We start from the raw sequence: 14633 nt of genomic DNA, 5'->3' as shown, positions 1-14633 counted from the left end.
CCCCTCCTAGTGGGCCCACCTCTGGAACTCTCTTCTTCTAACACTCCCACCCCATCTGCCTTCTGTTCTACATGAAAGGTAATTAATTCTCCTCCCTTTTTTCCTTCTTCCTTTTAGAGTTGCAAGTTGGGCAATGAATTCAAATCTGAACTACACCAACAACTCCTGCTGTTACTACATGTACAGATGGATTACACGCCTTTGAAAAAGAAAGAACCATGATTCTGCGTGCTTGGCAATTAGACAGGAGGCTCAGAACATACACTGCATTGCTATTTCCCTTTCAATTCCTACTTGGAATATATGCTAGTTGTTGGTTTTGTTGGGTTTTTTAAAATTCTGCTTCCTTACTGGAAAGTGAAATTCCCTAAGAGAGGTAGAAAGAAAAGCCTGCCAACCAAATATCTGAATTTGCGGCTGGTTTACTATAGCTGAAACCTTTATTTCTTCAACTTACATTTAGAATAAGAATTCCAAAGACTAAAGAAGCTAAGATCCAATTACTGATTCTATCTAATGAGCTTCAGAAGTCAGATAAACCTGAGGAGGCATTCCTTCAGCATGATCTGAAGGTATCAGGAAGGTAGGTCTGCAGGGATACTGCCAGGGTTCTGCCCAGATGCCCTCAGAGGCCCTTTTCTCCTTAGTTATACAGCAGCTTGATCGTTCTTAGGAAGGCTGCCTCAGGTTCCTGGAACCCAATGCAGGGGAGAAGGAGCCTCCTCCACTCACATCTTCCCTGTCAGGTTAAGAAGTGACAGGTGGGGGAGGATAAGTACCTCTGCTCCCTTGCCCCTAGGCCAGGACAATTCTAAGGCATGACCTACACTCTTCCAGAGCTCCTCTGTGGCTTTCAGCCAAGTTCTCCTCTGTACAACTTTGTTCAACATCACACACTTGTGTGACCATCCACCCTTCTTTGTCTCAATCCCCCCAAGCTCCTAAAAGTCTTTTTTCCTGGGAAGATTTCCTAATAAAACTGAAATTTTCATCTCTAGATCCACTTCTGGGTACCACAGTCAAGACAGCCTCCCTAACTCCCCACCAAAAACTGCCCTCTCTCCATGGCTTGACCCCCAGTAACCAGTATATCCTGCTATGAGAGGTTCCAATTTATTTTTTATTTAAACTCAATTTGCTGGGCAGCCCGAGTGGCTCAGTGGTTTAGTGCCACCTTCAGCCCAAGGCCTGATCCTGGAGACCTGGGATCCAGTCCCACATCAGGCTCCCTGCATGGAGCCTGCTTCCCCCTCTGCCGTGTCTCTGCCTCTCTCTCTCTCTCTCTCTCTCTTTCTCTTTCTCTGTGTGTGTGTCTCATGAATAAATAAATAAAATCTTTAAAAATAAAAAAAAATAAACTCAATTTGCCAACATACAGTATAACACCCAGAGCTCATCCCATCAAGTGCCCTCCTCAGTGCCCATCATCCAGTCACCCCATCCCCCCACCTTCCTCCCCTTTTGCAACCCTTTGTTGGTTTCCCAGAGTTAGGAGTCTCTCATGGTTTGTCTCCCTCTCTAATTTTTCCCACTCAGTTTCCCTCATTTGCTTAGAGAAGTTCCGATTCAAACAAGGTTTTCAGTCTGGACAATCTAGCCTGACCACATTTCAAGCCACCTCTTAGAACAAATTTATTTTGACTGATAGCAGCTTGAAGCAAAGAGAAGTTGAATGAAGCCTCACAAAGGGGTGAAAAGTAGGGTGCTGGCTAAGCCCTCTACTCTCTGATTCCCTCTTCTGTGGTCTTGGGGGACAGATTCCAGGACTCCTAAAATTCCTTCAGCTCTCACATTCTACATTCTATGAACCTGAAGTATGAGAACATTACCAACAAATGGTTCTTTTTAATTTTGCTAGGCTCTGTTACACTTAGCCTTAGATCATTCTTCTCTACCCCATCATAGAAATGGGGTATTTCTTTCATATTCCAACTTTGGCTTGTTTGGTGAGGGAGAGGAAGATGGGTGTGAGGTGGTGATTATGACTAAGTAGATTGATTTTTAATTTGGTAGCTGCTGAGCTAGGAAAAAAAAAAAAAACTAAACAAAAAACCTCCCCAAAGTAAACAATATAACACACTTGGTTATCTTCAAGTGTTGGGCTTCTGTTGAAATTGATTCAGCCTGTGATTACAGAATAAATTACACACCCTTGGTGCCCTACACCAGAATAATGCATAGCTCCAATAAATGTCTCTTATCTCTTATCTTTCTTAAAACCCTTGGTGCCCTACACCAGAATAATGCATAGCTCCAATAAATGTGTTGAGTAACAAATGGGGCTTCAAACAAGAATGAATGCACCTCCCAAGCAGGAGTTTGTTTTTCCCTTCAGAAGTAACCAGATCCATAATCTACCAATTCTCATCCTAGCCCTGAAAAGATGGCCTGATTCTCACATCTCACCTGGATAAAGCCCCAGAGTAACTCAGTCTCCCTGCATTATCTAGCCAATTTATGCCATTTCTAGGCCCTCTGGCCTCTACAGGGGAAAAAAAGAATGCCATCCAAATGAATGCAGCCTAGCAGTGTTCTGGGTCAGCCAATCAAAACTAGGCCCTAGCTCATTAGCTACCAGTAACCAATGGTTTTCACTCCAGTTTCTTTTTTTTTTTTTTTTTAAGATTTACTTATTCATGAGACACAGAGAAAGGGAGAGAGAGAGAGAGAGAGAGAGAGAGAGAGGCAGACACAGGCAGAGGGAGAAGCAGACTCCATGCAGGCAGCCCGACATGGGACTCGATCCCGGGTCTCTAGGATCAGGCCCCGGGCCAAAGGTGGCGCTAAACCTTCTGAGCCACCTGGGCTGCCCTTCATTCCAGTTTCAATGAAATCTATAACACAATGGCAACAACAGCAAAACTATCTACAGACTAGGCATGCTCACAAGTTATTGTCCTCCTGGCAGTAACCTAGGCAAAGAAACCTTTACTGCTTCAGTGCAATGTTTTTATTTCTTCAACCATAACTGCTCCTGCATTCTGGGTCCTTAGGGATAAGCAAAATAGAAGTAACAGCTGGGAGAAGAAACACCTAGGAAACAGAGGCAGAAACAGGAAGCCTAAGAAAGCATAAGCACCATTTTTTTTTTTCGTAAAGTATCAGACAGTATAAATATTTTAGGTTTTGTGGCCCATATGGTCTGTCAGGACTACTCAACTCTGCCATTGGAACACGAAAGTAGCCAGAGACAACACATAAATGAATAGAAATAGCTGTGTCCCATAAAATGTTATTTACTAAACAAATGGGGGCCATCCTGACACCTGTGTGCCAACCCCTGTTCTACATCCAAGAAATCCTTAATGTATGTATACTTAAAAATAAAATAGTCTGAAAATACAATAGAGGTTATAAAAACACTCAGTGCTGTTTATTTTAAAGTACATGAAAACACCAAAAATGCAATTACAGAGGAAATGATGGGATTCCTTCAGGCTTGTTACATTGGAATTTACCACCATATAACACTTGCTGTCAAGCCACAGAAATTTCACATTGTTACCAAACTGTTCTTTTTTTTTTTTTTTTAAAGATTTTATTTATTTATTCATGATAGACACAGAGAGAGAGAGGCAGAGACACAGGCAGAGAGAGAAGCAGGCTCCATGCACCGGGAGCCTGACGTGGGATTCGATCCCGGGTCTCCAGGATCGCGCCCTGGGTCAAAGGCAGGCGCTAAACCGCTGCGCCACCCAGGGATCCCTTACCAAACTGTTCTAAGGTCAAAGATCTTCTAGCTGAAAGAACCATGAACCTTTCAAACTCTTTAAAGCATGTAGTAAAAAGACCCATCACATGTTGATAATATTGACTAATGCACTTAAATAACAACCCTATGGCATAGTTATTATTATTAGTGTTCCCATTTACAGATAAAGTAATTGAGGCATAGGTTAAGGAGGCTGTTCAAAGTCCTACAACCAGAGGTAGGATTTAACCCCGTCTTCCTGGCATCAAAGCTTTCAGCACCTGAGCAGTAATGTCCTCCAGCCTCCTTCCTTCTTGATGTTTTACACTATAGCCCATTCTTATAGTAAGTCTACAGCTACCATTGCTTCCAGAAGGTCTCTCTCTCCCCATTCTTTTCTTTCTACTCTGTATGTTCCTGGTCAATATCCTTTGCTGGTTTCTCCTTCTAGACATCCTTTCTAAAAAATGGATAGTCTTTAGCTTTCAGATACTCGTCTTATTCTATATTCTTTCCCTTGGCTGTGCAGTATATTTCCCAAGGTTTATGGAAGTGAAAACCTCATGGGGTCCAAAATCTCCATGGGGGGCCTAAACCTCTTCATTGAGCTTCAAATCCATATTCCCAAGTATAGACTAAACATCTCTACCTCAACATTTCATAGGTACCCCAAATTCAACATGTCCAAAACTTACTACTTCCCGCAAAACACTCTTTATATGATTTACTTGGTTAAGTGGTTCCACTTGTACTTGGAGCCCAAAGGGGCCCTGCAAGAAGCTTAGACACCCAGCTAGACAGGCCATGTAGAGAAGCTCTGAGATCAAGAGTTGTATATTCCAGGATGCCACATGCAGAAGCAGGAGGGCCCCCAGCCCTACCTTCCAGCCATCTCCATCAAGGTTCCAGGAATATGAATGAAAACATATTGGACCCTCTGCCCCCCACCCAGAATAGATCAACCACCAGCTGCATACCACTGAGAGAGCCCAGTTAACACCATGTCAAACAGAAGAATCACTTTGCTGAGCCCTCCTCAAATATCTGACCCAAACAATCCTAGAATATGATAAAATTGTGTTCATCTAAGCCCCTGAGTGTTTGAGGAAACCTGTTACACAGCAATAGATAACCAGAACTCTTACTCCTTATTATGGAATGAATGGTTGCTCCCGAACCCCCACCAAATTCACATGTTGAAGACCTGACCCCCAATGTGATAGCATTTAGAAGTGGGACCTTTGAAGGTAATAACATTTAGAAGTCATGAGGGTGGAACCCTTGATAGAATTAGTGCCCTTATAAGATTAGTAAGAGAGGCCAGAGCACCTACATGCTCTCTCTCTCTCTCTCCCCACCCTGTGTGGACACAGGGAGAAGGCAGTCCTCTGCAAGCCAGGAAGAGAGTTTTCACTAGGAACCAAATCTGTTAGCATCCTGAACTTGAACTTCTCAGCCTTTAGAATTGTGAGGATTAAATGTCCTGCATACGCAGGTGTTTTCTTATAGCATCCCAAGCTGACTAAGACACTCCTCATTATTACTCTCCATGGATATAACACAATTACAATTGAACTTGTAAAAGACATTTGCTTGAGCATGCATGAAAAAGAAAAGTCTGGTCCAATTGCCAATCCTTACTTCTACTGCTTTTATTTCTCCAAGTTTTATACATCATCTTTACAGTATAGTCTTCCTCTCAGCTTGACTTAAAAACTGTCTCTAGAGCTATTTGAAACTTCCAAACCTGCTGGTCTCCCATCAGCTCTGATGTTCTTGCCTGCTGGAAGCCTCTGGTGAGTGCTTCTCTGTCTACTGATGGAACTTAAACCTTACCAACCTAATTAATTCCTGCCCTCATCTGAACCAAGTCCAGGAGCTTCCCACCACCAAGGAGGAAGACTATCTTACCCTGAATATCTTCCTGTTTTTCCCCCAACTCAATAAGGATAAAATGGCATTTTCGCCACGCTTATTCCTATGTCTGCCTATTGGCCCAAACAAGATAACCAGTTCATGTACTTGCTCCTTCCTCCACTAAAATTTGGACATCCCAGTTACCTATGACTTACAGATTACAACCTGTCATTATCAGGCATCCTCATACCTCCCTAGGAGAGGACATCAGGTGTAGACAGAGTCAATTATGAGCAACCATTTTAGTTCTGCTCTCTGCCGAAGACTATGACAATTTCCACAAATCTGTCAAGTTAATACCTTGGGCCACAATTGAACCATTAGACAAAATATCCAATTTTCAAGCTGTTAAGATACTGCTATGCTCCTTGTAATTTGAGTACTCTAAGTCTTTTCCCATAAAGCCAAGTTACTTGTCCATACCTCCTCCCCAAATAGGCATCCAAGTAGTCTTGATTTTTAATACCCCTGAGACATTAAAAACAAAAGTAGACTCATTAAGCAGACAAATTCATGACCAGTGACCTAAAGCAGCAGTACAATCCTTCTCTTCAGTGCAGGGCTGCCCTAAATGTAATGTACCACTCTTGATCCTATGTACAAGCATCTGTGAAGCAATTGTCCCCAAGAGCAAGAAGCAGCCTTCCAAAGGCAGGAGCAGCTGGTGGGACATAATGCTGTCTGGCTTCCTGGCATGAGCCCCAGAGTGAAACCTAAAATCATTGGGATTTTTTTTTCATTCCATTCCATGTCCTCCTCAAAGGTACCTTTAGAAAAAGCAAACTGCTCTAACAGAAAAGGTCTTTTCCCATTATTAATAAAACTCATTGATAGGTTCACTAGTTCTTTCTGGCTACCAACATAGAAACCTCAGGGCTGTAATTCTATCCGGGGGAAGAAGGCATCAGGGTTCAGGATGCCCTTGCATTTATGACTTTCCAGGTCATCCTATCAAAAGTATAGCCAGTGGCCACACGACATAAACTGCCCAAACACAAGAGTGTTGGAGAAGATTGCCACAGAGATGTTGATTTCCAAAGTGAATTTGTTGTCTTAGGGTATGAGCCAGAATGGTCCTTAAGTGAGAAAACTCAATGATACTGATGTAGTCAATGATACTGATGTAGGTCCTTGAGTGAGAAAAGTCAATAATACTGATGATCCCTTAGAAATAGGGAAGTTAAAATCAAAAGCACTGAGTCCAATCTTCCTGCAGACTGTAAACCAACACCCACAACTTAGTCCCAGTATAATTCCTCCTCTGACTAGGCTGGTTGGAAGGACAGGGAAGGGTACTTCCTGCCTTCTCAGGCCCTGGGAGTGACTTCTCTCTAGCTGGATTTGGGAAATGGGGAAAGGCAGAAAGAGGGAAAAGCCAGGACAATGGACAGCCTAAACCATAGTTATAGAAAACAGAATTACAAGGGGCACCTGGCTGGCTCAGTCAGAAGAGCATGGGCCTCTTGACCTCAGGGTTGTGAATTCAAGCCCCATGTTGGGTATAGAGATTACTAAAATAATAATAGTAACAAAACAAAGTAAGAAAACTGAATTATGAAACCCAGTTCATCATTTCCAAACTTCATATTCCCAAAGAGAAGCTACTCAAACACCTGAGAAGCAGTGGAGAGAATATGTTACATTTAAGAAAAAAATACCTGGACTTAAGTCAAGTACTACCTTCTCCTTTTAGAATTGTTTCTTCAAAGACTTCTAAGCTTATAGTCCCAGCTTTCTCTTTCAGTAAAATGAGAGGGACACCTAATCTCAGGCACTAAAATGATATGAGTTCTTCAGAAGAATATGGTAGAAACTCGAGGGGATTTTTACTGACTGGTGTTCAATCTGCCTCTCCCTACATCAAAACTAATGGAAATTCTGAGCCCTTGCCATTAAAATAGCAAAAGACAGTCATCATTTACTGACTCAGTCTTCATCACTCTCAGAGCATATGGGGCATGAGACATCTTGTCAAACATATGGTGTTCCAAATGTAATAGTGCTAAATATTTAATATTCCCAATGGTTTACTGTAAATCAAGTTGTGAAGAGTTGTAGGCAAACCACCAACTCCCACACCAAAGGTAAGTTCCACTTCAGTTTTTCTAACTAACTTATTTTCTCTGTTGATTAGCTTTCTATCCAAATAATTCATCAGTTTTATTTTCCATTGAGAAAAAGTATGAGACCTGGTAAAACCACCAATGCTGGTCAATTGATCTCTGCTTAAAACTCCCGATCAGCATGTCTGTGTGCTTCTGGGCCCATTTTTCTAATTACTCAAGGCTCACACTTGTCTACCCAAAGATCATAATAATGGCCATCCTGCCTTTAAAAGAAGTTCTGAACATTTCTAGATTTTAGAGTTGCTAACCATGTTGTATTTCCTCACATGAATGCCTCACCTATGCCAAGCCAATGCACAATAATTATAAGAATCACAACAAAAATAGCATATACCATGTACTCAATATATACCATTTGTTAAACATTTGCATACTTTATCTTGAATTCCTATATCAACCCTACCGGTAGGTACTGTTATCTGTTTTAACCATCAGGACAGGGACTCGAAAAGGCTCAATAACTTGGTCAAGACCACACAGTTTATCCTTCAGGAGGGGTGGGATTTAAGGCACATCTTTCTGAGTACAAAGTCCATGTGGTTTCATGTAGCAACTATTCTGCAACCCAAGTGGAAGCTATAGTCATACTGAATCCTCAGAATCAAAAGTCTCTAAAGGCTATGATGCGGGGGGAAAAATGACGATTCAAGCAGCCCTGTAAGCAATTTAATGGATACATCAGATAAGACAGTTTTGTTTTGAGTGCAGCCCACATTTTTTCCACTAATCTACTACCCAAATCTGGACACTAAACATTAAGCTAAACCAAGTCAAAATACTAAGAACAATGAATCACATCAACCTAAACACTTCTTTTTAACTTTAAAAAATAATTTTAGACATATGAAAAAGGTACAAACATAAGCACCCTCTTCCCCTAATGTTAGCATAATACATAACCAGACTACAATTATCAAAATTAAAAAACTACTACTAACACAATGCTAGTAACTGAACTACAGACTTAATCTGGAGTTCACGAATTTTCCCATGCCAGATTTTTCTCTGTTCCAGGATCCAGTCCAGAATCCCACATGGCCTTAGTTGATCTGTCTCTCTAATCTATGAGAGTTCCATAGTCTTTCATTACCTCAATACTTTTGAAGAATATAGGTAAGTTGCTTGGGAGAATATCTCTAGCTTCAGACTTTCCTATTTTTCCTCAAGATTTGAATGAAGTTATGCATTATTGGGGAGTATACCACAGGGACGATGTGCCCTCCTCAATGAAGGATAATCAGGGGATATGTGACATTGGAATGTCTTCTCACTGGTGATGTTAACCTTGATGGCTTGGTTAAAGTGGTGCCTACCAGGTTTCTCCACTATAAAGTTAGGCTTTCTCCCTTTATAATTAAAAGATATCTGGAGGAGGGTGATGGGGAGAGGTACTTTGAGACTATACAGATATGTTGTTTCTCCTCAAACTTCTGCCCACTGATTTTAGCATTCATCAATGAATCTTGCACACAACTATCATTGTGATATTCCCTCAACCCTCCCACACTTATTAATTGGAATTCATCTGTAAGGAAGAGCTATCTCTTCTCCCCCTTTTATTTATTTATTCAACTACTTATATCAGTATGACTCATGAGTATTTTACTTTATAGATTATAATCCAATAGTATTGTTATTTATTTTTGTCACTCTAATTTTCCAGTTTCAGCTACTGGCAGCTCATTCAGGTTAGCTCTGTGACTTTCTAGTGACCTTTTATTTTTGATCAGTTTCTTACTTTCTGGCACCACAACATGCTCCAGGCTTATCTTGTGATTTTCCTGCCTCTGCCCTAGAATCAGACATTTTTTTCAAGCAGCCTTTGTTCCTTTTATTAGAAAATGATATTTAGAAACCAAATCTAGGGGGTTGGCGTGCTCATTGCTACTGTGGTGTCATTGCTTCTAGGCCATCTCAGAAACCAGAACTTGGAACAGCATACATATGCGTACTAGCCCACATGCACACATGCACATCTATATTTCTGTATCTATGTATATATTTTTTAAAAACCATGAGTTCATACCAACATCTGATTCCAATTCTAAAGATTTCTCTTAATAGTTTATCCAGTATCTCCCTGATGACTCAAGAAATAAGAAAACAACTCTTGCATTTAAGTGGTTTCCAGATATTATCTACTCTAAGAGTCAGCAAATTATGGCTAATTGCCTATTTATAAAATACTTTTATTGGAAAGAAGTTTCACTAGAACACAGTTATATCCATTAATTTTGGTTTTGTCTATGGCTGCTTTCCACTAGAATAAAATAATTGAAAAATTATGACAGCAGTGGTATGCATCACAAAAATGAAACCATTTTCTACATTTTCTATCTGGTCCTTCACAGAAAAGGTCTAAAAATCCCTGGTCTAGGTTATGTTTCAGATTTTCACTTGGGAGATAATTAGAAAGAGTGTGGGTCCAAATACCATCCTTCCACCATTAATGACTAGCCCTGTAGCCTTAGACAAGCCACTGACTCTCTGCACCTCAGTTTTCCCCTTCCTTACAGTGTGGGGAAGACTAGAGACCATGACAGTAAAATTCCTGGCATATGACAGATGCTCAACTAATAGTAGCTAGAATTACTTCCACGGGCTGCTTGTTTAGAGTTTAGGATGGAATTTTGCACAAAAAGAATCTATATTCAGTGGTTATAAAACTAATATAGTCCACAGAGTCTGTTTGCTCTGCAGGGGTTTGAACCATAATCCTAAACTAAATACTTACTCCATTACTTACTAGCTATAGAACCTTGGGCAAGTAACAATATCTTTGAATCTGTTTCTCTCTCCATAAAAGGATAATATCTTCATAAGCCACAAGAAACTATGTCTATGAGTATCTTTCTGCCATGATCCCCAATACCAGCCTGAAGACCAACGCTGGGATGGCTATGTCAAAAGTAGAATCAGCCACCTGGGTGGCTCAGTAGTTGGGCGCCTGCCTTCAGCTCAGGTCATGATCCCGGGATCTGGGATCGAGTCTCACAGCAGGCTCCTTGCAGGGAGCCTGCTTTTCCTTTGTATCTATGCTTCTCTCTCTCAGTCTGTGTCTCTCATGAATAAATGCATAAAATCTTAAAAAAAAAAAGTATAATCAGTATGTGCTAAAATACATGTTCTTGGTCCTAGCCCCAAGGATTCTGATACAGGAGGTCCAGAATAGGGTCCACACTCAGCATTATTAGTAAAACCCTAAGGTGATTTTGTTGCGGAGCCAGGTCTGGGAACCACTGTCAACAGTAGGAAATGCCACATGAATCCCCTCTGTGACCTCACGTCAGCCCTACATCCTCACTAGTATCCTGCTACTCCCTCTCATTTGGGTAAATGTTTGACCCATTAGAGAGTTCCTGCAAGTGCTATAGGAAAGCAAAATCTCTTTCTGAGCCACTGCATTGTATATGTTTATAGAAGATTAGGTCTTACTGGACTCTAAAAGCTAAGTATGATTCTCCACATTTCAGAACAAAATCTAATCTATTCCTTAAACAGCCTGTTCCTTTACAAAATACACTCTGTAAGCTTCTCCTCATTGTATTGGGTCAGTAAATATGAAACTAAGAGCCAAGTGGAAAGGGAAGAGAGGAGAGAAAGATGACCAGGAACACCCACAGGAGGACCAAATTAAAGAAGACAGAGTGGACCCGTCTCCGCCCCCCGCCCCCCGACTCCAGACCACCTATAGCTAGACCCTTTCACACACACTGACTTGCTTGGCAGTGGGGAAGGGTAAGAAGCAGAGATCAAAGAAGGTATAGGGCCTCCTAATCCATATCTAGGAACCACAGAAGGGTTGCAGAAATGGGAAACCTCAGGTGGTGGGAGCTGGGATGGATATTCCTGGGACCTTTTTTTTTTTTTTAATTTTTATTTATTTATGATAGTCACACAGAGAGAGAGAGAGGCAGAGACACAGGCAGAGGGAGAAGCAGGCTCCATGCACCGGGAGCCCGACGTGGGACTCGATCCCGGGTCTCCAGGATCGCGCCCTGGGCCAAAGGCAGGTGCCAAACCGCTGCGCCACCCAGGGATCCCTCCTGGGACCTTTTGGATGTAAGGGACATATATCCAACATATGTCACAAACATATATATGCTGGTACAGTACCCAACTCAAAAAGTAAGACTCCCCTGCTCACTCTAACAAAAATTAACAGATAGCAACAAGGGCAGGTATACCCAGGAACAAGGATATAATGAGGGCTGTTAAAATTACTGGGTTTCAAAGAGCAGCTTTGAAACTATCATGATTGCTCTGAAAGGAACTTCTTTGGTCACCCACAGTGTGAGTCACTCCCCCAAATGGGTCCAGACAGAGGTTGGCTCTTACCCGTTGCTTCTCTGGGTCCACAAAACGAATGCCAAAATAGTCCTTCTCCAGCAAGCTGTAGTAATTGCAGATGTGGTCAATAAGAAACTGCCCTTTGGTCTCCCTCTGCAAAAAAAAGCACATTTAAGTTTCAGCCAGAGCTCACCTTGTACATTCATGTCTAAAATGTGCCTCATTTACCCCATAGGTCTGCACTTAGAGAAATGGATTAGCCCACTCCAGTCCCTGAAGCAGGGGCTTCTACACTCTTAACTACAATCCACAGTGAGCAATGTATTTTTACACTGTGGACCATTACACACACACACACACACACACACACACACACACACAAAATCAAAGGAATGCTAAAAAGAGAGCCAAAGAGACACCAAACCACACCCTCCACAGATGCAATGTACTCTAATATGTTCTATTTTATTCTGCTATGGGCCATTTAATTTATTTAAAGCTGTTTATGACTCTGAACACTGACTTAACAACTCAGTACCTAGTGGAGCCCCACAGTTCACAAACCCACATATAGTACACCTGAGTGTTTGTCATAATTGCACAGTAGGTATTCATTCATTTAGTTTTCATAACAATCCTAAAGAAACAGATGCACTGAGAGGTTAGGTGGCCTGCCCAAAGTCACACAACCTGTACAGAGCAAGGTAGGATTTGACCCAGGCCACCTGGCTATAGAATCTGGGTTCCTACCACAACACTTTGTCTCCACTGCAACTCTGCCAAAAGGCCCAACCTGGATGGCATGAGACTACAGTGAATAGTATTAGATGGAACACCCTGCTTCTCATCAGGAAAGGTAGAAAATCTGCTGCTTTGGGCCTCAAAGCCAGTGCACCACATCCATAAGGGATGTGGTATGTGGCGGGGGTGGGAGAAGGGCAGACTGGGACAGGCCCAGGTGACCTTGGGCAAACCCCCCAGCTGTTTCACATGGGCAAAATGACCCCGTTAGATTATTTTTCCTTCTAAAATTCTATAAATGAAAGATTTGTCAGCCGAATCTGATTAAGATGAATACCATTACCAAAAACACCCTGTTAATAGCAAGGACTCTTCCAAGCCCTCATCAGGATATTTGATAAGATTAATTTCTGCTTCCATCAAAGTTGCTGACAGACCCATGGAACATTTTAGGGGTGGAATGTGACCTATAAAAACAAAAGAAGAAATTAGAGACATTAAGTTAGCCACTCTTCCAATCCACTAAAAATAATTTTGGAAGAGGTTTGATCGGTTCATTAAAAACTACTAGCATCAGCTCAAGAAGTTGATGAAAAAGCCACTCACTGATCTGGGATGTACCACTCTGAATAAAGAACAAGGGCATATAAGCACATATTGTGATACAAAGCCCAGATTCTCCTGAAATCATGTTGAGTTCAATTTGGAATAAACTTTGAGCCTTTGCTTCCTTTATAAGAGAAACCATCTGATGTAGCTCAAAAGGGACAAAGCATTAAAATGGAATTTGTTTTTAGATTTCTCTAATTGTTTTTAACCCTGGAAGCTCAAATGGCAAGCTATATCTGATGACAGCTGAATCTACTGCCCAGAATATAATCAATGGATTTAGTTTCTGTTACAGATTTACACTGTAATGCATCCATAGTTAAGAGGCTGTTGAAGAATCAAATCACTGAATATAACATGCGAGTCTGTCATTTTCTGATTGTATTGCCAAGCTCTCTGCATTAAGATTTACTATGGTGGACGGCCCCCACCACATGCGAGACACACAAGATTATGTGGGTCAAACCAATGCTTTGTAATGATGTGGGATTGAGCAGAACTTGATTGTGCCTGACAGCTAGCATTTTGCCCTGAGGATCTACTCAAAACAGCAAAGTTTTTTTTAAAATGATTAAACACATCAACCAATACATACTCTCATATTATATAAGACCCTTGAGAAAAGGAAATGCCACTGTAGACATTGTGTTGAGTAGAATACACAAGTGTGGCTGAAACAAAATTGATACCTTCCACAAAAGCAAGTGAGGCCAGTTTCCATGCTTCCAAGCCACCAAGCCCCTGTTCCTAAAAGCACTGCCCACAGACCAGCAATACTGCAGAGCAGTAGCCTCAGCATCACCCAGGAGGGAGCTTGTTGCAAACACAGAATCTCAAGCACAGCTCAGACCAACTGAATGTAATATGCATTTTAGCAATAGCTCCTGGTTATTTACATGTTCATTCATTTTGAGAAGCACTGGTCTAGGGAAATGTCCCCCATGTGTGAGAAGTGCAAAAATTGTACCTGTCTGCAGACTGCACTAGAAAAAAACAAAAACAAAAAACAAAGCCCTTTTTCCCCATGGAAAATTGTCTATTCCTCAACTCACAAAAATGGAACTGTTTTCCATTCTCAGGAATAAAAATTGCCCCTGCATCTACAGGCTGCCAGCCAGCCAGCCTCGTCATCTTGAGATGCTTTTTGTCGCTGATTCATGCCAAGAAAGCCAGCTTACAGCCTCGCATTCTGCTCTGCTCTGCCTGGAAATCTGGACAATGTTCTTTAGGCACTTAACTTCATATTATTATCAGTTCGG

General features: G+C 41.5%; 1 protein-coding gene across 3 annotated transcripts in view; it reads right to left on the bottom strand.

Annotated features, from left to right (window-relative positions):
- Positions 1-14633, bottom strand: part of FRMD3 (FERM domain containing 3) — a 294321-nt gene that overhangs the window by 140041 nt on the left and 139647 nt on the right. For 2 of the 3 annotated variants that reach the window (XM_025423226.3, XM_025423225.3), the window contains exon 2: positions 12073-12177. In XM_025423226.3, coding sequence (XP_025279011.1) covers positions 12073-12177 — 105 coding nt within the window. Of the gene's footprint in view, positions 1-12072; positions 12178-14633 lie in introns of those variants that run through there. The other variant, XM_049116366.1, reaches the window with a different exon arrangement.

Source organism: Canis lupus, chromosome 1 (assembly GCF_003254725.2).
Source record: "Canis lupus dingo isolate Sandy chromosome 1, ASM325472v2, whole genome shotgun sequence".
Lineage (NCBI taxonomy): Eukaryota > Metazoa > Chordata > Mammalia > Carnivora > Canidae > Canis > Canis lupus.
The sequence above is the reverse complement of the archived record's forward strand: the minus strand, read 5'-3'. Positions and strand labels throughout refer to the sequence as shown.